The sequence below is a fragment of the Salvelinus alpinus genome, chromosome 22 (genome assembly GCF_045679555.1).
Source record: "Salvelinus alpinus chromosome 22, SLU_Salpinus.1, whole genome shotgun sequence".
Classification (NCBI taxonomy): Eukaryota; Metazoa; Chordata; class Actinopteri; order Salmoniformes; family Salmonidae; genus Salvelinus; species Salvelinus alpinus.
This window is the reverse complement of record NC_092107.1, coordinates 8,771,400-8,794,032: the sequence shown is the minus strand read 5'-3', so window position 1 is coordinate 8,794,032 and position 22,633 is coordinate 8,771,400. Positions and strand designations below refer to the sequence as shown.

The window sequence follows — 22,633 nt, the reverse complement described above, 5'->3', positions numbered from 1 at the left end:
CTACCTTGTCTTTCTCCCTCTGGATGGCGTTCTCCAGCTCGTTGAGCTTGTGTTGCAGCTGTCCGATGATCTCCGTCTCTGCCTCTACCTGGTCCAGTTCCGCCTGCCTCTCCCCCTGCAGCAGGGCCCGCTCCATCTCTGCCTGGGAACGGGACACACCCGTCACACGAGCCCCCCTGCTCCAATCACAGAGCTTCCCCACAGACAGCAGACCAATCACAGCCTAGCGGTGCGTGTGACACCACCCAGTGCTCATTCTATCACTTTCTGCTTGTTTGTGTCACTAAACGTGCATGAAGCACACACACACAATAGTTTGAATTTATCTTCCCCACATATCATTCCTTATATTAGAAGCAGCCTACTATCTGGAAATTGAAGTGATTGAATTTCTTACCTCCTGCTTGGACTCCTGTAGCTGCTGCTCCAGCTCTGTGATTCGTGATTTGAGCTCGTCGACTCGTGCCAGCACTCTGACCCTCTCGTCCTCCAGGTAACCCAGCTCTGCCCGCCCCGGGCCGCCAGAAACAGGCTGCTCCTCGTGCTGAAGGGGGAGCGAGACAGAAGAGGCAGGCACATTGTTACATATAAGTGCAAAGAGCATGGCCCATGTGCAGTAGTTAACCGTTTCAGACTATGTTGCAAACACACACTGATCCACACATTAGGGAGGTCCTATACACATCACATGTCTCCATGTTAAACACTGTTGCTTGGCAAACAAATGTCATTATCTTCATGCTGTGTCATTTCGACCATCAATCTAGGTCAGGCCGTGTCTAGGTCAGGCCGTGTCTAGGTCAAGCCGTGTCTAGGTCAGGCCGTGTCTAGGTCAGGCCGTGTCTAGGTCAGGCCGTGTCTAGGTCAGGCCGTGTCTAGGCCGTGTCTAGGTCAGGCCGTGTCTAGGTCAGGCCGTGTCTAGCAATTTCCACTTTAAATGCATGCAGTAAGTGCTTTCATGCTGTTATATCAACGGCATGCCTGTAGTTCTCATAGTAAGTACTAGTATGTCATGCCTGTAGTTCTCATAGTAAGTACTAGTATGTCATGCCTGTAGTTCTCATAGTAAATACTAGTATGTCATGCCTGTAGTTCTCATAGTAAGTACTAGTATGTCATGCCTGTAGTTCTCATAGTAAGTACTAGTATGTCATGCCTGTAGTTCTCATAGTAAGTACTAGTATGTCATGCCTGTAGTTCTCATAGTAAGTACTAGTATGTCATGCCTGTAGTTCTCATAGTAAGTACTAGTATGTCATGCCTGTAGTTCTCATAGTAAGTACTAGTATGTCATGCCTGTAGTTCTCATAGTAAGTACTAGCATGTCATGCCTGTAGTTCTCATAGTAAGTACTAGTATGTCATGCCTGTAGTTCTCATAGTAAGTACTAGTATGTCATGCCTGTAGTTCTCATAGTAAGTACTAGTATGTCATGCCTGTAGTTCTCATAGTAAGTACTAGTATGTCATGCCTGTAGTTCTCATAGTAAGTACTAGTATGTCATGCCTGTAGTTCTCATAGTAAGTACTAGTATGTCATGCCTGTAGTTCTCATAGTAAGTACTAGTATGTCATACCTGTCGTTCTCATAGTAAGTACTAGTATGTCATGCCTGTAGTTCTCATAGTAAGTACTAGTATGTCATGCCTGTAGTTCTCATAGTAAGTACTAGTATGTCATGCCTGTAGTTCTCATAGTAAGTACTAGTATGTCATGCCTGTAGTTCTCATAGTAAGTACTAGTATGTCATGCCTGTAGTTCACATAGTAAGTACTAGTATGTCATGCCTGTAGTTCTCATAGTAAGTACTAGTATGTCATGCCTGTAGTTCTCATAGTAAGTACTAGTATGTCATGCCTGTAGTTCACATAGTAAGTACTAGTATGTCATGCCTGTAGTTCTCATAGTTAGTACTAGTATGTCATACCTGTAGTTCTCATAGTAAGTACTAGTATGTCATGCCTGTAGTTCTCATAGTAAGTACTAGTATGTCATGCCTGTAGTTCTCATAGTAAGTACTAGCATGTCATGCCTGTAGTTCTCATAGTAAGTACTAGTATGTCATGCCTGTAGTTCTCATAGTAAGTACTAGTATGTCATGCCTGTAGTTCACATAGTAAGTACTAGTATGTCATGCCTGTAGTTCTCATAGTTAGTACTAGTATGTCATACCTGTAGTTCTCATAGTAAGTACTAGTATGTCATGCCTGTAGTTCTCATAGTAAGTACTAGTATGTCATGCCTGTAGTTCTCATAGTAAGTAGTAGAAATTATGAAAGTGATAAGACGGCCCTGCGTCTGACCTGGTATCGGTCTCCATTGTGGAGAGCCTGTGGTGGAAGTGGCGTCCTCACCTCCTGATGGGTGCTCTCTGTACTGCTGCACTCCTCCTTGAGGTTCTCCTCGTCGCTCTCCCTCTGCTGTCTATGGGCCATGCTACGATGCAGTGAGCTGGACCCTGCCAAGCTGTCCATAGAGGGTCTCCTGGCCGCCCCCTCCCCCGGTCCCAGGCCCCCAGGGAAGCCCATCCTCCCCTCTGCCTCGCCCCCAAAGGGCCCGTCGCCCTTGTTGTACTCGGCGCACAGATTCAGGATGGTCTCTAGCCTCTGCCTCTCCTGTGGACAGACAGAAACAGAGGAACTGATTACATCAAGCCTCTGCTGCAAAGGCAAATATGTCCTCCTCCTCGCCCCAAATCTCATTTCCTGTGTGTGTGGCTGCCACTGATGCCAATCTGGAAATGAGCAATTCAGAGGTGGGTGGAGATTAAAAGGACCCTTCCCCAGAACCCACCTTCCCCCTCAGTGATGGCATCTTTCCTGTGTGGAGGAACCAGGTCTTATCAGGGACAGATCTAGCTCCAGCCATGGCTAGGCCAGGCCAAGCCTGTCTAATATGCAGTACAGAGCACACTCCTACCAAACATAACAAAACTCCATTAACCGACATGTTTGTGGATGTTAGTGTGTTCATAGTTAATGTGTCATTGTCTATAACTGACGCCAAGAACCAGGTCACGTGGTCAGGGAAAAACCCAAATCAAAGTCAATGGAAGTTAGCAGTTTAACAGTAGGTACTATCCTACGACCATGTCTTGATCCCAATGAGCAGACATATAGGCTGCCCATGTACCCCTGAAACAACAGTTTGCCAATCTCCAGAGCTCCTTCTCGGGGGTCTCACAAACACAGTGATTGTAGAAACAGGTGTCATTCTAAGATCTGTGCTGGCCCACCTCTGAGCAGTGATGGACTGCTGAATCACCAGGTGACCTCTAACCCCTAAAGGTCAACTGGCCCCTGCTGTAAACCCCGGGCTGCAGACGCAGCGACTCTGGTCTGACAGAGACACTAGTAGCCTTTATACTCTATGGTGTCGAAACCAACTGTACTGACTTGGATTTTCTTGTTACATTATTCATTCCAGCACAGTTAAGGTAACCGGGCCAGCTCAGTACAGCTCGGCTCGACTAAGCAGTGTGAAAGGGGTATTAGGCAATCAGTAGAATACAATGATCGGACAGAAACACAGACAAATAATATTATAAAACGTAATCACAAATGTATATATTTTTTTCAGATGAGGTATGTTTTGTACTTTCAGACGAAGGAGACGTTTTGATCAACTTTGTTGATCTCGTGGAAATAAACACAGCACCACATTACTCAACCAAAACAAACGAGTTAACACCTAACTAACTAGAGATACATGCAGTACATGACTAATGTTGTCAGGGGGAGGCAGGCTCTAGACCTGTTTGATGTGCCCTCAGACAGTGATTCCCTGTGATTTAGGTAAGTGGGGTACTCTGATGGGGGTTCTACACACCAAACCCTACATTAGCTTAACCTGTAATCGGAGTCAGCCAGCTTTACTAACAGAGGGTTAGAAGAACAAGCCCTGGGCTACAATATGTTCACTAGAGATATGAGGGGGAAGCACAACAACAGTGGAGCCTCCATTTGCAATGCACAACACCCACATCTTACTGGCTTTCATCTGAAAATGCCACCGTGCCTTCCCTCTCTGGATTCACATTATGGAATTAAGTCTAGAAAATGCAGGCCTGACAACACCAACAGCTGACGCAAACATAGGAAATGTGGCGTCTCCTGTTCCTTGCATTTTTTGTTTGCTAAGAATGTAGTCTACTAAGGGACAAAGTATACAGACAGCAGGCATTCCTGAGGCTTTAAAGTTTGAATGGCACAACAAATCCAGCAGCTTTTCTCCTTTTCTCTCATACCATGTAACAGGACCTGGCTGGCAGTGCAAGGCCCTGGGCTATAGAGAATCACAACTGGGTTCAAATACCATTTGTTTTGGTTTTCAAATACTTTGAGCATTTGATCGACCCAGCCTGGAGTGCCATACCGGCAAGTTTGCACTTTTGGGACTATACCATTGCCAGACAGTGCTGCTGAAATATTTGGATGAAAATACTATTTGAACCCATGTCTGCAGAGAAAGCATACTGTATGTTCTCTCTATTCCCACCATCTCACTTCGGGCATGTTTACTTTTTTGCAGACTGTCTCTTTGATACTGTTAGAAGTTAAACGATAGTCAACATAATCGCTGTGTCATTCCACCAGACTGAACATAGTAGGCCTACTGTCTGGCTAGGTTCAAAGAGCCTAGACAGATTTATGTTGCTGTAATAGCTCGGGGGCGGCAGGTAGCCTAGTGGTTAGAGCGTTGGACTAGTAACCGAAAGGTTGCTAGATCGAATCCCAGAGGTGCCAAGGTAAAAATTTGTCGTTCTGCCCCTGAACAAGGCAGAGTTAACCCACAGTTCCTAGGCCTTCATTGTAAATAAGAATTTGTTCTTAACTGACTTGCCTAGTTAAATAAATAAAAAATACCCATGTGTTTCTCTGTACATAAATCAGCATGACAGTGTTTTGAAACCTGCACATTATGGGATATTCTGATCTTATGTTCAGTGACTGGTTGCCAGAACTTTGCTTACTCCAGCAAATTGCTAGTACGTTTTTTGGAAGCAGAGCTAGTGCCTAAAAATACCTTTAATAGTGGAGCACCCCAACTTCTAATGCACCGTTTCAGCACCCCACCTTCTAATGCAGTTTCAGCACCTCTACTCCTCTTTGAGCATGAAGTACCCTCTTTTGTTTTGCGCTATTTCTATGCTTCAAGTTATTAAGTTTTGTTTTTGCGTCTTTTACTTTCGGTTTTGTACCACAGCCGAAACAATATTTTTGGTTATGGAAAATACATCTAACAGCGGTTTAGATGGTACAATGATTCTCTACACTATACTAGCTCATTTTATCACAAATTGAAATTAGGCAAACTATTAGAAAACGGCGGAGCGATTTCTGCATGGTGCAACCTTAAAAAAATATAAATTCCCTCAGTTTATGAGCCTCAAACGGTCTCGGTAGATGTCATTAACTGGCTCCCCCGGGGTAGAGGCACGACTGAGGCAAGGTGTTACTAGAGATTTCCTAGAACCTTTAATGCACATGATACAAAAACCTGGTGGCATAGACGGAACCCGTGGAGAGGAGGCGAGGGGAGGGCGACTCATTGGATCTCCAAGTTGGCCCACACGGAGTCTCACTCTGATCCTGCAGCTTCCGCTCCCTGTAGGTCTAAGTTACTGACTGGTTCCAATCACAGCATACTGTAGCATATGGCTTCCAATCCACTGTCTATTAAACACATGGCTGTTTATGGTCTAGCTCCCACTAGTCTAGTGCTTTGACACTCATTATGTGACACATAGAATTCCAAGAGTTTCCTTGAGTTCCACAACCAGCATGGCAGCATGCATACAACACTATGTAGGTAAAATACTACACTGAACGTAAAGTGCTGGTCCCCTGTTTCATGAGCTGAAATAAAAGATCCCAGAAATGTTCAATACGCACTAAAAGCTAATTTCTCTCATTTTGTGCACAAATGTATATATTTTTTCAGTATATGTAGGACACAGACCTAATACTAAACAACGTCTGCAACGTGTTATATAGTATAAGCAGTGAGAATAATCAGAAACTGGTTAAAAGCTACATAAATCTGAATAGAGACAACTGGTCAACCGATTTCAAAGATTGTGTTATAGATTTTGATTATTCAATTATGAAATCAACCAATGAAAATTCAATTTGATTATCTACAGTACAGCAAATAAAAGTCAGCAAATCCAAGTGGGATACTTACTCTCATTGTGGACATGTGAAAAGGCACAGCTCTAGGAGGACAGTGAGGCTCATTGAAGTCACACTCAAACTCCCTCCCTGAGACAGATGAACAAACACAACCCTTCTACAGAGTCCCACCCCCAAACCCTTCCACTGTCTCCAGACCTGTGTACACAGGGAGGTGTTGGGCTTACAATGAAAGACCTTTAGTGCCCTCAATAAACAACAAGCCTCTGACTCACATTCCTACCTAGTGTACATAATGCATGTTCTCATTTCCAACCTAGAGTTGAATTTGATGTTGCTTCAGCGTTGAGGTAGCATTGTGCAGTAGTAGCAGATCCAGCTTGCTAATAGGAGGAACACTGACTGGATTTCCCAGCCAAGCTAGAGACTTATTCCATATGGGCCTCTTTCCTTATCTGCTAAAGCGTGACTCAAGGGATAAGCTCAGCCACAGGTCTAAGCCACATCCAGAGTCTGTCTGCTCCATAGGAAAATACTTTATGAGAAGTAAAATACTGACCCATAGCATGGTCCATCCCTACTATGGCCGACCTGGGATTTGAACCCACAGACCCAGAAAAGCCAAGGTCCGGGTTGACAGTACTGCTCTATAGTCAAACTGGTTGCAATTCATGTGATGGCAGTTCTTTCCACCAACTAACCCACCCACGTTCCAATTAGCCATGACTCATTCCTGGATATTTCATGTTGTTCTGCGATGTTTACTGAGTCATTCTTCCTCCCACCGCCATTTACAAGCCATCAGACAAAATGTGACCGCACAACACAAACTCGTAGCGAGCTCTCTAAGCATCATTAGCTTTCCTTATCATATTAGCAGAATGTACTTAGCCTGTTAAGCTAACCGAGTGGAAGTGATTAAACGAGTAAATGACAGTTAAGAAAGTCAAAGGAGATACAGTTAAGAAAGTCAAAGGAGATACAGTTAAGAAAGTCAAAGGAGATACCGCTACAGTAAAATGTCAGGGTAATTGCTTGGCATGTGAGAGATCTGGAAGAGTCTGGAGTGAGGATAAATGGCATGGATTCGGCATCTTACAGAAAGTGACTGATGCTCCTCGTTGGGACATTCAGACACACTCATTTCTAGCCAGCTATTTCCAGGCATTCCCCGAGCACCGGGACTCTGTCTTTCTCTCACTCTCGCAACATCCTCTTTCTTTGAGTAAGTCAGTATCTTACTCAAGATACTGACTTACGTACCACGTACCGTACTTACGTACCACTCTCCCTAACAATTAACGACTAGGCCTATTCTTTGAATCCAAGCATCTCTTCCTCATTTTTGCCTTCTTTCCAATGTGAATCAGTGATGTGTCAGTCTCTCGCTCTTCTTTCTCCTTTTTTTTCTGTTCCTCTTTCTCGCCGTCTTCTGTCCTTCTTGCTATGCACTTCTGCATCCTTTTCCCAGTGAGCAAAACTAGTTACAATGACGTCATTATGACGTCTTTTCTGATGGCATGGTCAAATTACACCGAGTGTACAAAACAACACCTTCCTAATATTGAGTTAAACTCCACCCTTTTGCCCTCAGAACAGCCCAATGTGTCAGTGCATAGACTCTACAAGGCATTGAAAGCGTTCCACAGGGATGCTGGCCCATGTTGACTCCAACGCTTCCCACAGTTGTGTCGGATGTCCTTTGGATGGTGGACCATTGTTGATACACACGGGAAACTTAAGCATACCCCGTTCAAAGACACTTCATTCTTTTGTCTTGCCCGTTCACCCTCTGAATGGCACACACACACAATCCATGATCTTTAACCTGTCTCCTCCCCTTCATCTACACTTATTGAAGTGGATTGAACAAATGACATCAATAAGGGATCATAGCTTTCACCTGGTCAGTCTATGTCATGGAATGTTTTGTACACTCAGTGTATATACTGAGCAGAAAACAACCTAAATCTGATGTATTTTTCGGACGTCTGCTCAACAACCAGAAGAAAATACCAAACACCCCTGTGGGGAATGCCCTAATTGTAGGCCTCTCATCAGGGGTTGGATTGGAACATGTTTTGGTATTGCTTAAATGTTGCACTGTAGACACGCAACAAGGACAGCCGGCGAGTTACCAAGAACAAATTCAGAGAGTACCACTGATACAATGGCATTCTTCACAACTCATAAACCAAGAGATAAAAGAACCCCACACTCTCCTTAGTGCAGTGAACGCTGGGAAAACAACCACATTCACCTCTTCTTTATCAGGCACAGTTCCGGGGAGGCTGAGGAAAAACACGGCGGTTTCAGTGACGCTAGTGGGCACTAACTGGAGCGGCAGCTTCAAACAGCCACATGGAAGACTAGCCCTCCAGCAGCATGTTGTGCTGGTGACTGTGTCCCAAAAGGTACCCCATTCCCTATATTCTGTAGTACACTACTTTTGACCAGGTCCCATAGGGTAAAATAGGGTGCCATTTTAGAAGCTAACTAGCTTGACAAACCTTTCCAAACCCTGGGTACTGCATAAGCTTTACAAATAGATATGTGCTAGCCTATAAGCTAGTTCTATAGGGCAGCAAATGTGTGTTGTGGCCAACATCCACTCCACAACATCTAAAAGGCAAAAACAATGAGAGTCCATGGAAGCACCAAGTTTACACCACCATACAACTAGAACAGCCTGTCTGATACTGCAGCATGCTTTATATGATCTTCATTAGACCAGGTTTGGCCAGGTGAGGTTGAACAACGGTCTCTCTCTCGCTCTCTCTTCCTCCCCCTCTCAGCTGGGCCCGTCTGAGAAGACAGAACCCACTGCCACGGCAGGATGTCGACTAGCTAAGCTCAGACCTCACAGCCAAAGAATGACCCTTGACCTCCAAGCATTTACACCCTCAGGTTGGAGTTCACCGTGGCCTAGGTTGTGTTCATTAAAAGGGTAATTTCACTCAAATAACAAAATCACATATTGGAAATTATTCCCCCGTTTCAGTCTGTTTGGTTCCTAATGAACACGACTCTAGAGGCAAGACAATCTCTCAGTGACAGACGCAGGTGTCTTGAAGCTGAGGGTGTTTGACAGTGAGTGAATAAGATGCATCTTATATGTTATTAAGTAAGAAAGGAAGCGTAAGAGTTTCATGGTATGTTTCTCTGGGAGAATTGAATCAACTCAAGTAAGATCATTTTAGCACAACCATTGGTAATTCAACAGTACAGACTTGGAGATCAGGCCTAATGTAAAACGTTTCTTCTACTAATACAAATACACATGTAATCTAGCTGTGCATGTTGCACAAATGTCCAAAGTCTAAAAACTGTTTGAAACCGTAAAAAGCCCTGAACAAAACACACCCACCAACTTCAGCACACGCAGGAACACACACACACACACACCCCCTAACTCAAGCAGACATGCACGTACGCACCCCTAGTTCTACCAATTCCATATCCATTCTGGAACGACAAACAGTAATTGCATTAAACAGTACGTGCAGTCATATTGGTGAGGAAAGCTGGGTCCTCCTGAGCCAGAGAGAGTAAGTACAGCATGGCTTGGTCCCTGCTCTGTTCCGCTCTGTGTGCTTCCAATCCGCTTCCATTGAAGACTTTACGTCAATCTATTACTGGTCCTAGATCAGTGTAGTATGTACAGTAAACTGTGGCTGTACTGTGGTTCTATTGCTAGGTTCTGTTCTCAGTGCTGGCTTGTTCAGTCATTCACCTCCTCACGTTTGAGCAGAGCTCGGATGGAGATTCTTCCTCTGTCCTCAGGCCAAGGGGGAGGGGTCAGAGGTATTTGTTTACAATGCTCTGGTCTTGAGACTTGTTTCTGCACTCCCTTGGGAGACTGTAGAGATGGAGCTCTACTAAAATAGAGTAAGGTGAGGATACCAACTCTAGTGGAAAGACTAGCCTTTCTTAGACAACGTTTTTTGTTGTTGTTAAGAAACAAATTGCTGTTCTTTCCTTTTTTTCAGACAGAGGTGTCCTCTCCTAGGGCTGTGACAATTATGGAATTTTTGGTAACAATTAATTGTCATGAAAATGGCTGCGGTTACTGCGGTTACTTGTAATGCATCATAGTGCATCTTTGAAAACTCGCTACGAGTGAATACAACAGCTTTGGTGACACCCGTCTCAAAAACAAATGTTTTGATCGCTTACAACTTTTGGAAATGAAGGTTCTCCTCTCGACCGTGCCGATCTGCATGTAAAATTATTTACCCAATTAAACGAAAAAATGAAAAACTGCTATTGGGTAAACTTGATCTACTTGAATATAAAGTTGAATCCCCCTTCAACTAAAATGAATGTATTAAGACGGTTATGACGAAAACAAATTTCAGTTCACGGCTATGCCCATAATTGTCAGTCACACGATAATTGTGACAGCCCTATGACCTCCCCCCTCTCTGAATGTTCTCTGAATGCAGATAGCCTAACATATCTCCGTGCCCTATCACATGCCGTCTTAAACAACCAACGACTGCTTTCAAACAACATGGTAGCGTGTCGTATTTGGAAAATCGTTACAATGGGACGGTAGAACTGACACAGAGAACCTAAAAAGACATGGAGCAAACTTACACAGACTAGATGAAAACAGCATCCCTTCAAAAGGAGTCTGAGTGAGAGATTTGCCACTGACCCAGATTATCTGTGAAGTGAGTAGACAGTATCTCCCCCCCACCCTTTCTCTCACTCACTCTCTTTTCTCAATCCAGCTGTGGGGATCACTATAATCTGCCCTGGCTAGTAAACTCGATACCCACCGTGCTTTAAACCCCCCCACACACGCACACACGCACGTATAAGCCTTCATGGATGGTTCATATTCTAGGCCTAATGGTAGTTAGAATTATAAAGTCGTATACTGGTAGAACTACAAAATATAAAAACACCATTAAAAATCAACCCTAGCTGCTTGACCACAGAATTAGACCAGTGACAGAGAGGGCATTGTTCTAGGTCTAAACCTAGGCCATGCTGCCCGATGACAGGACGATACAGGCGAGAATATGTTTGGTGCGCTGGGTATATTTGGTGTGCTAATCCATGTGAACACTGACAAACATGCCAGTCACGCAGAGAAGACCTCGCTCTCTCCCGTAAAGAGCCGACCGTTCTCGCTGACATTCTCACCGACTCTGAAACGTCTTTCCCTTCGATGGAAATACTTCCCGGACAGAATTGCATGCACAAGAGACCGGGAAAGAGAGGGGCCGAAAGACACCAACGTAGAGAGAAAATAATGCTCTCCAGGTAAAGCAGTATAGAAACTTCAATGAAGGTCTTAAACTCTTCAGGACAACAAATATGTCCCTCGAGCTAGAGAGAACTAGCGATAATAGTCTAAATTGTATCCATGCACATTTTGAGATAGTCAGCTGAAAAATGTGGTTATTTTTGTTTAGCTACGTTTAGAAATGTCCCTGTGAGCATGACGAAACGTCAGGATTATAAGGTAATGGAATATGTGATGTCATCATCCTTGGACCACTCGTTACAACATTGAGGTCATCTTCAGTAGACTGCCGTTTTCACAACCCTATCTGTCTGACAGTCAGAGCAGCCAGCCAGTGACTAACGCCATATGCCTAGTGTGTTTGCCAAGGCAGCGCTTCACTAAGCAGCCATGTATAGCACTACAACTCAAAGGCAGCTCAGACGCGAGAAATTATCTCCTTAACTGCCTGGACTCCTACATGACATAGAGCTCACCTCTGATTGGCTGGCAAAAATAACATCTTAAGATACTGTTTCACTGGTTTATGTGACACATGATACTTGGATGAAAGAGAATAAAGGCGCTGTATAAACATTGTAAACAGATGGTATGAATGACGTCGTCCCTGGTGAACACTTATGTTTTCTCGGGCCACAGAACACATAAATGTCTTTCCAGATCACAGAAATAATTGAGTATCGTTGGTACAGTAAACAAGTCCTATGTATAAACAGTGCTGTTAGTTTATCAGGATGCCAGAGAGCCTGTAGGGATAGATAGCTGTACCCAGCATACCCCTTTGCTTCAGGCATGACACTGATCCCCAGGGTCTGACTGACTGCATCCGGAAATAACTTGGCGACAAAGAGCAGTTAGTTACCCCTGGCCTGGCCGGACCTGCAGCATGTTGCTGGGAGACTGACAGACTGACTTCTGATGGACAGACGGCGAGCAGGCAGACGGTCCTTGGGTACAGAAAGTGTAGCAAATATAGCCTTGATGAATGGACTGTACACTGCCCCCCACCTCCCCTCCCCCCATGCCCCTCCAAAAGAAATGACTGTGCCAGTCACATGGCGACGTCCCCATCCACCCCACTGGCAGCTCCAGTGAGAGACACTGAGGACCTGTGTCACGCTTGGCTCGCTGCACTGCCTCTCGCCGTCTCTCACCACGGCAGGAGTCTAACGCCTTCCACTTACAAGGACCTTATGTCATGCTTAGCTCTGCACAGTTCGGTCTGGGTCTTGTTGCTGGATCTTAAAGACCCGGACAGAACAGAATCTTTGGGTGGATTTAAACGGATGCAGAAATACCTCATGGTAATAATGGTTACGGGATCCGAATCCTTTCAGTGCTGCATGAGCTGAGCACACCTGGGTTCACAATGAATGCATATAATACTCGTACACCCCTCTTGATCCCTCCTCACAATGAAAATACTAGCATACCAGTTGCAAAGCTCATATGCCAGGGGCTTAATCTTGTTATAACTGGGATAGCTAGCTCACTAAGCTAAAGCCTAGGCACTAAGCTAAAGCCTAGGCATTTGCTCAGGGAGCTAATGCAAACCTTCTGGCTTCAGACTAGGTTACTAATCACGCAGGCATTACGTAATTCACCAAACCACCCCTCTTACATTTTGAAAGTCCGACCGGCAGGTGACAAAGAAAACGTAAGTCTCTACAATCTGTCCGCATTCGTAGTACCTCCCTTTATAAGGGAGGTTTATAAATTTGGTTTTAAATAAGTATTAAAAGTAAATGTAATTACTAAAATATACTTAAGTATCAAAAGTAAAAGTATAAATTGTTTCAAATTCCTTATATTAAGCAAGCCAGACGGCACCATTTTCTTGTTTTTACAGATAGCCAGGGGCACACTCCAACACTCAGCCATCATTTGCAAAAGAAGCATGCATGTTCAGTCAGTCGGCCAGATCAGAGGCAATAGGGATGACCAGGGATGTTCTCTTGATAAGGGTGTGAATTTGACCATTTTCCTGTCCTGCTAAGCATTGAAAATGTAGCAAATAGTTTTGAGTGTCAGGTCAAATGTATGGAGTAAAAAGTACATGATATTCTTTAGGAATGTTGTGAAGTAAAAGTTGTCAAAAATATAAATAGTAAAGTAAAGATACCATAAAAAAACTCCTTAAGTAGTACATTCAAGTATTTTTACACCACTGCTTACAGTATGTACATTCCCTGTTATTTCTTCTGCTATTTACATTCTGTCCTTTGTCAATATTTCCCAGTCTAATGGCACAAGGTTAAGATCATAGGTCATTATGGTTTGCTGTAATAACCATCCTTTCAATTGAAACCCCATCCATACAGAGGGAATTGCAAATACAATTGAACTGATAGGCCTAAAGGTTGGGGGATCTTGTTGTCCTTAATCAAAAAGGAACTATTATTAACTTGATCTAGATTCGAAAATTGCCTTCTTCCTGACAATCCTGGCAATTGCTTTTCTCCTTGAATTGAGAAAGACATTTCTCTAACATTTAGGGCTACAGCCTATTCCAACACATGGGGGTGACAGAGGAGACAAAGACAGACTGTGTCCATTCTGGGATTGCCAGAGATGGTTTAACTGCTGTGTAATGGAAGTAATGCTCCTGTTGGGAACCAGAGCGTAGCCCAGTATACACAGAGAGGCTAGGGCACGTCAGCGGCACCCTACTCATAGAAATAGAATGTACCCATGACTGTACCTTCATATTGCCATGTTTTGAGGGGGGTTTCCCATTCTATTACTATGGTGTACCTACAAGGAGGCAGACAAGAGTTTATCACACAGAGGCCTAAGCATATAAAAGTATTTTAAAGGTCATTGTCTCAGGCGCTTCATTAGGGACATAAGTCCAAGTCTACTGCTCCCTCCCTCTCTTTAGTGCAAAAAGGGACAACAAACAATGGGGTTGCATTGGAAAAACATGGCCGCTCCGTTACCACACGTCAGCAGTTAAGATAGTTTCACTGCTCGCTTTTCCTCACAAATGTGGACTTCACTCCCATCATTTTAGGTTAAACAAACACTTGAGTGGAGACAGACTAAACATGTTGGTTAAAAAAGGCTATAAGCCGAACTACAGCTCCGCAGATCCAGTTGCTAAGAAACTTCAGGATGTGTTGTTGTTTTTTAGGGTGGGAATTCACACCCTTACATATTTTATTTTTATTTGATAGATAGTGGCGTGAGAGACGGAGACAGAAAGACAGAGAGAGATTTTTGTGTCAACGTCAGGAGCTGGATAAAGGGCATATTTCCCAGGCAGCTGAGTTATCTCCTTGAGGACCAGTATCAAAATGAATGGTAATTTAATTGATAGTATTACTTCGAATAACTTCTAGTTTGCTATTACCCTGTACCACATAGGTCAATGATGAATTGTGTTAATAGCTAGCCTAACTCAAAGCTAACAGTAGGCTACTCCACTTACCAGTCTCTCCATCTCCTGCTCCCTGAGCCTCTCCTCTCTCTGGTGCCGGTGGTACTCCAACAGCTCGTCCTCGTTGTCGCTGATCTCAGAGATGCTGTTTTTCCGTTCCCGCATGCCCGGGTGGGGGCCCCTCTGATCCCGGGGGCCCCCAGACATCTTCCTATGGCCCCTGGGGCTGGCAAGAGGCGAAGAGCCAGGTAGGGAGCCCAGGCTGTAAGCAGGGGAGAGGGCGTTCCCAAAGCTGGCCTTCCTTCCCCCTCCCCCGCTCTCCATCATCATCAGCCCCAAGGTAGGGGAGGGGCTGCGGGCTCGGACCACACTGCCGCCAAACTGGTCCTCCGGGGGGGAGCAGGCCTTGCGTAGGAGCCTGGGGCTCTCCGGGACTCCCAGCTTCCCCAATGATGATGGGCTCTCGGGCGTTCTCAACATGGGGATACTTCCAGGGAGAGCACCCGGGAGAACAGGCACCCCTCTGCGAGCCATGGAGGGGCTGAGAGGGGGGAGCTCCCTCATGCTGCTGCCCCCACCGCCGCTGAGGTCGAGGTTCCTGCGGGACAGCCGAGGGCTCTCTGGGGGCTGCAGCGTGAGAGGGTGGGGGAAGGGGTGGTGCTGCTGGAGTGGAGAGCCCCCCTGGATTATGTGGACGATGGGGTCCAGGGGAGGCTGGAAGGCCCTGCTGGGCTGGGATAGCAGCTGTCTGGAAGAGCTGGAGGTGAGGGAGCGGTCCGCCTGCTCTCTGAAGGGGCTAGCCGGACGCTCCTGGAGGATGGTGCCCGCTTTCGTCCTGGGGCTGGATGGGGAGGAGGACGTGGCGGCGTAGGAGAAATTGGAGGTGAGTCTGGGGCTACTTGGCACTGCGTTCCTGCCCATGCCCATGTACCCGGCATCGGCTGATGCAACAGATAGGTGGGTCAGTCTGGGGCTCTCGGAACCCATCACCCCTGGGCTGTCCAGGCTCTGGCCTCTGCGGGCCAGCTTGGGGCTCTGGGGGGCCTCCAGGAGACATTTCCTCTGGAGCCTGGGGCTCTCAGGGACCCTCTGCACCCCACCGCCGGGGCTGTAGTTTGTCATGATGGTCCTTGGCTGGGGGATGGGTGGTGTAGTTGTGTAGTTGTAGCTGGATGAGCGGACTGGCACGGGGGGCAGGGATAGGTCCTGGGGGTCCAGGCAGCCGCTGGGAGAAGGGCTGTTGTAGCTGCCTGCGCTGCTGGCCGCCGAGGGAGAGGACAGGGGGGAGAAGGGCGGGGAGGTGTTCTCATAGCTGGAGCCCACTGACATGGCCCCCGGGCTGGTGGGAGGGGAGAGGAGGTAGCGGCCTCCTCCGTTGACCATGGGGGACAGCGGGGAGTGGGGGATGGGGTAGTCTGGCTTTTTTGAGTCTGAAGAGGAAGGCTGGGGATCATCCATGACTAGGGAGTCCATGATGTCCTGGAGGTCCTTTTCGATGGAGCTGACGATGGCACTATGCTCGGAGCGTGGGACTCTCTCACCGGGGGCTGGGTGGTGCGACTGGGATGCTCCTGATTGATGGTTCCCATTGACCAGGCTCTTTGAGTCTGTAGGGAAAACAGAACTAATATCACTCACTAGGCTATACTATGAGTGAAGACTATGACCACTGCAATATATACAGTTATATATTGTGCATATATTATACATTATAGATACCAAAATGTGCAAAATTTACAGTATGGTATATCCCTGAAAACATGACAAATAGAAACAGACATAGGCTCTAAGAGCTGAATAGATAATGAGATGATGTTGAGAGAATTGAATGGACCGTAAAGTTCATAAATGGACTGTATCTTACGGTTGCACCACCACTCATTTATATAAAGTGCCTTGTTACTTTTATTATAGAACCTAAGCCTTTAGCACAAGTACCTTCAATTGGCTTCTATGTTTTATAGGTTGGCCACACTTCAAGCCATCAATTATCTTAGAGCGCTTCTAAATTTAAACCTGCCCACTGTCCAACTTAATTCACCCAAATCACAATTTGCATGAAGAAATTCTAATGAGAAAAAGGAAAAAGAGAGAGAAAGATACAGAGCAGCGACAAAGACCAAGAAAGAGTGAGAGAAACAGGGGGAGAGAGATTGAGAGAGCGAGAGACAAAGGCAGCAAAAGACAGTCTTTGGAAAGATTGAGGGGAAAATGTGCCAGTATAACCCAATTACTGTGTGGCTGGAGAGCAGCGCAGGCCAGGGCACAGTGGTAATTCAATTGAAATCGCAGGCAACCCGCAGCCTCCCCATAATGTCAACGTTGTAGATTAGGGAGCACAAGGGGACATCCAGGTGTAATCTATGGTATTAATATGATATGCTAATAGGCTGCAACCAGGAATAAGCAATGTGATCATTTGTATGATGCCAGGTAAGCCTAGCGGTTAGAGCGTTGGGCCAGTAACCGAAAGGTCGCTGGTTCGAATACCTGAGCCGAAAGGCACTTACCCCTAATTTGCGCCAGGGGCACCGTACTACTATGGCTGACCCTGTAAAACAACATTTCACTGCACCTATCCGATGTATGTGAAAATAACACTGCTGGGTTTTCATGTTCAACAGTTCCTGTGTGTATCAAGAATGGTCCACCACCCAAAGGACATCCAGCCAACTTGACACAACTATGGGAAGCATTGGAGTCAACATGGGCCAGCATCCCTGTGGAATACTTTCGACACCATGTCGACCTGACAAATTGAGGCTGTTCTGAGGGCAAAGGGGTGGGGGGGTGCGACTCAATATTAAGTTTAAAAAAAAATGTTTGGTATACTCAGTATATATAAACAAATTAGTGAGATCACGCATCTTTGGCAACTCTTGTATGTGGAAATATGTACTGTATGCATGTGAATATGTATATGAACATATTTCTGTAACATCGATATCATGCACATGTCAAATATGAAAGCCATTCCAAATACAGCTCTGTTTCAAATAGGGTACTTTCAGTCTAGAATAAACAAGTTACTGTGTATCACTGCAGTAAATAACCACCTTCATTTTGCTTTCTATTCATAAATATGACCTCATAGCCCTGGATGATGAAGAGGCTTTACAAATAATGCATAAGCACTATTTGTTCAGCAAAGAGCTGGGAGTAGGCTATCTGCCTGGTCTTTCTACAATGACTCAACCAGAGTTCTTCATCTGCCAAGCAGAAAAACTATTCAAGCATCATGTCATTTTGAGTGACAGCACGACCAACATATGGCCCCAATACATGTTGGTGTAAATTACAATTATATGGATATTTGTCGGTTACTTGGTTATTCATTTTCCCCGTTATTTTGTCAGCCCAGAACAGGCCACATGGTCGTAGGATGTCGCCAGCATTTCGATTGTCAAACGTCTCTGAAGATGAATAGACCCACAATGTCAAAAACGTAGAGAATGACCGTGAAAATACATTAGTCTCTGTCCCTCTGTCACTACACCAAAGCGGTAAATAATAATAATTATAAGTACTTACATGAATGGGTAAGCCTGCGACTAAGACATAATGACTTATGACCCAGCTAAAACCCAAACGCTGGAGCCGGCATTTCTACCTCAATAAAGCTGCATTTACCGAAGCCTGTCGTAGCCTACCCGGCTCTCCGCACCCGGGAAGGTTGACAGAGTGATATTCCAGCCGGGTTTCGTGTGCCAGGCGCCGCTACCCTGCTAGCTCGCTCCCCCTCCCTTCCCTGTCCACGGTGCTGATGTGACGGCCTGGTAGTTTACGGGGGCGGGAACTACGGCGTCTGTTTTTCTTCTTAAAGGGGCAGTGCAGTCAAAAACGTATTTTATATATATTTCTACACTATGAGCTTGGATTATTACTGTGAAATTGTCAACATTCTTATAATACATTTACATTTACATTTTAGTCATTTAGCAGACGCTCTTATCCAGAGCGACTTACAGTATAGTGCATACATTTTATTACATTTTTACATACTGAGACAAGGATATCCCTACCGGCCAAGAGCAGACGCTCTTATCCAGAGCGACTTACAGTAGAGTGCATACATTTTATTACATTTTTACATACTGAGACAAGGATATCCCTACCGGCCAAGAGCAGACGCTCTTATCCAGAGCGACTTACAGTAGAGTGCATACATTTTATTACATTTTTTACATACTGAGACAAGGATATCCCTACCGGCCAAAACCTCCCTACCGGCCAAACCCTCCCTAACCCGGACGACGCTATGCCAATTGTGCGTCGCCCCACGGATCTCCCGGTTGCGGCTGGCTGCGACAGAGCCTGGGCGCGAACCCAGCCCAGCCTGGGCGCGAACCCAGAGACTCTGGTGGCGCAGCTAGCACTGCGATGCAGTGCCCTAGACCACTGCGCCACCCGGGAGACCGGGTTAATACCTTTTGAGTGTAAGAGCAGTTTGAAAAGACAGTTTGAAAAGTATAAATTCATTCAATTCAATTCAAGGGGCTTTATTGGCATGGAAAACATAAGTTAACGTTGCCAAAGCAAGTAAATTAGTAAATTAATAGACCAATAACAAAGGGTTCCTGTAAAGAAAAGGGTTCCTGTAAAGAAAATATGCAAATTTTCCCACCAGTGCTGTTTCCACCAAACAGATTTGTTGCGGATAAAAATCAGTGTGTGATGACAGTGCACACATCATTTATTTTTTCGCTTACATTTTCATGTACCAAATAAATGTGTTGTGATGCGTTTCCATCACATTTTCAACTCTACAGATAGTTGTCACAAAAACTGTTCCTTTAGCAAACATGCCTACTCTGGTCTGGGAACCTGCGCTCTAGCCCACAACTTGCAGATACAGTGCGGGTAGGCCAGTCTACATGAGATTATGGATAAGAGCGATTACAGATTACAAAGGAAGACCCAGCCGTGATGTCCCCAACGATGTCTCTCTACCAGACAAACTCTATGCAATCTATGCACGCCTTGACAATACCAACATCGTACCGGGTGTGAGGGCCGCCACCGACCCAGAAGATTGGGTTTGATCTCGCTCTCCAAGGCCAATGTGAGTAAAGTCTTTAATCAGGTCCGCGGGGTACGATGGCATTCCAGGGTGCTTTCTCAGAGCATGTGAAGAACAGCTGGCAGGTATATTCCCGGTAATTTTCAACATCTCCTTGTCCCAGTCTGTAATCCCAACATGTTTTAAGATGACCACCATCATCCCTGTTCCAAGATGACCACCATCATCCCTGTTCCCAAGAACTCTAAGGCTTCATGCCACAATGACTACCACCCTGTAGCATTCACATCTGTAATCATGAAGTGCTTTGAGAGACTGGTTATGGAACACATCAACTCCATCATCCCAGACACCCTAGAACCACTCCAATTTGCAATAACGCCCCAACAGATCAATAGATGACGCAATCTCAGTTGCACTCAACACTGCCCTCACCCACCTAGATAAGAGGAATACCTACTGTATGTGAGAATGCTGTTCATTAAATACAGCTCAGCTATCAACACCATTGTCCCCTCCAAGCTCGTCACCAAGCTTAGGACCCTGGGACTAAACACCTCCCTCTGCAACTGGATCCTAGACTTCCTGACGGGCCAACCCCAGGTGGTGAGGGTAGGCAACATCAACTCTGCCACGCTGACCCTCGACACAGGGGCCACAAAGAGGTGTGTGCCTAGTCCCCTCCTGTACTCCCTGTTCACCTATGACTGCGTGGCCACTTATAACTCCAACTCCATCATCAAGTTTGATGACGACACGACGGTGGTAGACCTGATCACTGCCGACGATGAGACAGACTACAGGGAGGTGGTCAGTGACCTGGCAGTGTGGAGCCCCAACAATAACCTCTCCCTCAACATCAGCAAGACCAAGGAGCTGAGCTCCCTGCCATCCAGGACCTCTATATCGGGAGGTGTAAAAGGAAGGCCCGGAAAATCATTAAAGACTCCAGCCACCCATGCCATAGACTTTTCACTCTGACCTTTGTATTTTATTCTTATTTTTATGCACATTCACAGGACTCTACATACTACGCACACTGATACTCCAACACACGGCGTGTGTGACTCACAAGTGGCGCAGCGGTCTAAGGCACTGCATCTCAGTGCAAGAGGCGTCACTACAGTCCCTGGTTCGATTGCAGGCTGTATCACATCCGGCCGTGATTGGGAGTCCCATCGGGCGGCGCACAATTGGCCCAGCGTCGTCCAGGTTTGGCCGGAGTAGGCCGTCATTGTAAATAAGATTTTTTTCTTAATTGACTTGCCGAGTTAAATAAAGGTTAAATTAAAAAAATACAATCATCATACAGTACCCTCGGAAAGTATTCAGACCCCTTGACCCTTTCCAAATTCTGTTACGTTATACCCGTTTTTTAAATTGATTAATCTACACACAATACCCCATAATGATGAAGCAAAAAAACAGGTTTTACAAATTTTTGGAAATGTATTAAAAATAAAAACAGATTTTTTAAAAACCTTATTTACTTAAGAATTCATACCACATGCTATGAGACTCGAAATTGACCTCAGGTGCATCCTGTTTCCATTGATCATCCTTGAGATGTTTCTACAACTTGATTGGAGTCCACTTGTGGTAAATCCAATTGATTGGACATGATTTGGAAAGGCACACACCTGTTTATAAAAGGTCCCACTGTTGACAGTGCATGTCAGAGCAAAAAACAAGCCATGAGGTTAAAGGTATTGTCCACAGATCTCCGAGACAGGATTGCGTTGAGGAACAGATCTGGGGAAGGGTACCAAAACATTTCGACAGCATTAAAGGTCCCCAAGAACACAGTGGCCTCCATCATTCTTAAATGGAAGTTTGGAACCACCGAAATTCTTCTAAGAGCTGGCAGCCCGGCCAAACTGAGCAATCGGGGAAGAAGGGCCTTGGTCAGGGAGGTGACCAAGAACCCAATGGTCACTCTGACAGAGCTCTAGAGTTCCTCTGTGGAGATGGGAGAATCTTCCAGAAGGACAACCATCTCTGCAGCACCACCAATCAGGCCTTTATGGTAGAGTGGCCAGACAGAAGCCACTCCTCAGTAAAAGGCACATGTTAGCCCGCTTGGAGTTGCCAAAAGGCACCTAAAGACTCTCAAATCATGAGAAACAAGATTCTCTGGTCTGATGAAACCAAGATTTAACTCTTCGGCCTGAATGCCAAGTGCCACGTCTGGAGGAAACCTGGCACCATCCCTACGGTGAAGCATGGTGGTGGCAGCATTATGCTGTGGGAATGTTTTTCAGCAGCAGGGACTGGGAGACTAGTCAGGATCGAGCAGGATCGAGGCAAAGATGAACGGAGCAAAGTACAGAGATCCTTGATGAAAACCTGCTCCAGAGCGCTCAGAACCTCAGACTGGGGTGAAGGTTCCTCGTCCAACAGGACAACAACCCTAAGCACACAGCCAAGACAGGGAGGCGGCCTATGTCACGGGGCGGTGGACTATGTCGCGGTGCGGTGGCCTATGTCACGGGGTGGCGGCCTATGTATATTTGTAAACAACATCTGGTGCACGATATCTAAGGAAGTCTCAAGGTTTTGCTCGCCTGAGGTAGAGTGTCTCATGATAAGCTGTAGACCACACTATCTACCGAGAGAGTTTTCATCTGTATTTTTCGTAGATGTCTACATATCACCACAGACCGATGCTGGCACTGAAACCGCACTCAATGAGCCATAAGCAAACAAGAAAACACTCATCCAGAGGCAGCGCTCCCAGTGGCCGGGGACCATAATGCAGGGAAACTTAAATCAGTTTTACCTACTTTCTATCAACATGTTAAATGTGCAACCAGAGGAAAAAAACTCTAGACCACCTTTACTCCA

General features: G+C 45.7%; 1 protein-coding gene across 7 annotated transcripts in view; it reads right to left on the bottom strand.

Annotated features, from left to right (window-relative positions):
• LOC139548926 (pleckstrin homology-like domain family B member 1) overlaps nucleotides 1–22,633 on the bottom strand; it is a 94,997-nt gene that overhangs the window by 25,522 nt on the left and 46,842 nt on the right. For all 7 annotated transcript variants that reach the window (XM_071358891.1, XM_071358893.1, XM_071358892.1 and 4 more), the window contains exons 6-9: nucleotides 14,821–16,376; nucleotides 2,303–2,614; nucleotides 398–544; nucleotides 5–142 (exon numbers count right to left, since the gene is read on the bottom strand). In XM_071358891.1, coding sequence (XP_071214992.1) covers nucleotides 5–142; nucleotides 398–544; nucleotides 2,303–2,614; nucleotides 14,821–16,376 — 2,153 coding nt within the window. The remainder of the gene's footprint in view (nucleotides 1–4; nucleotides 143–397; nucleotides 545–2,302; nucleotides 2,615–14,820; nucleotides 16,377–22,633) is intronic.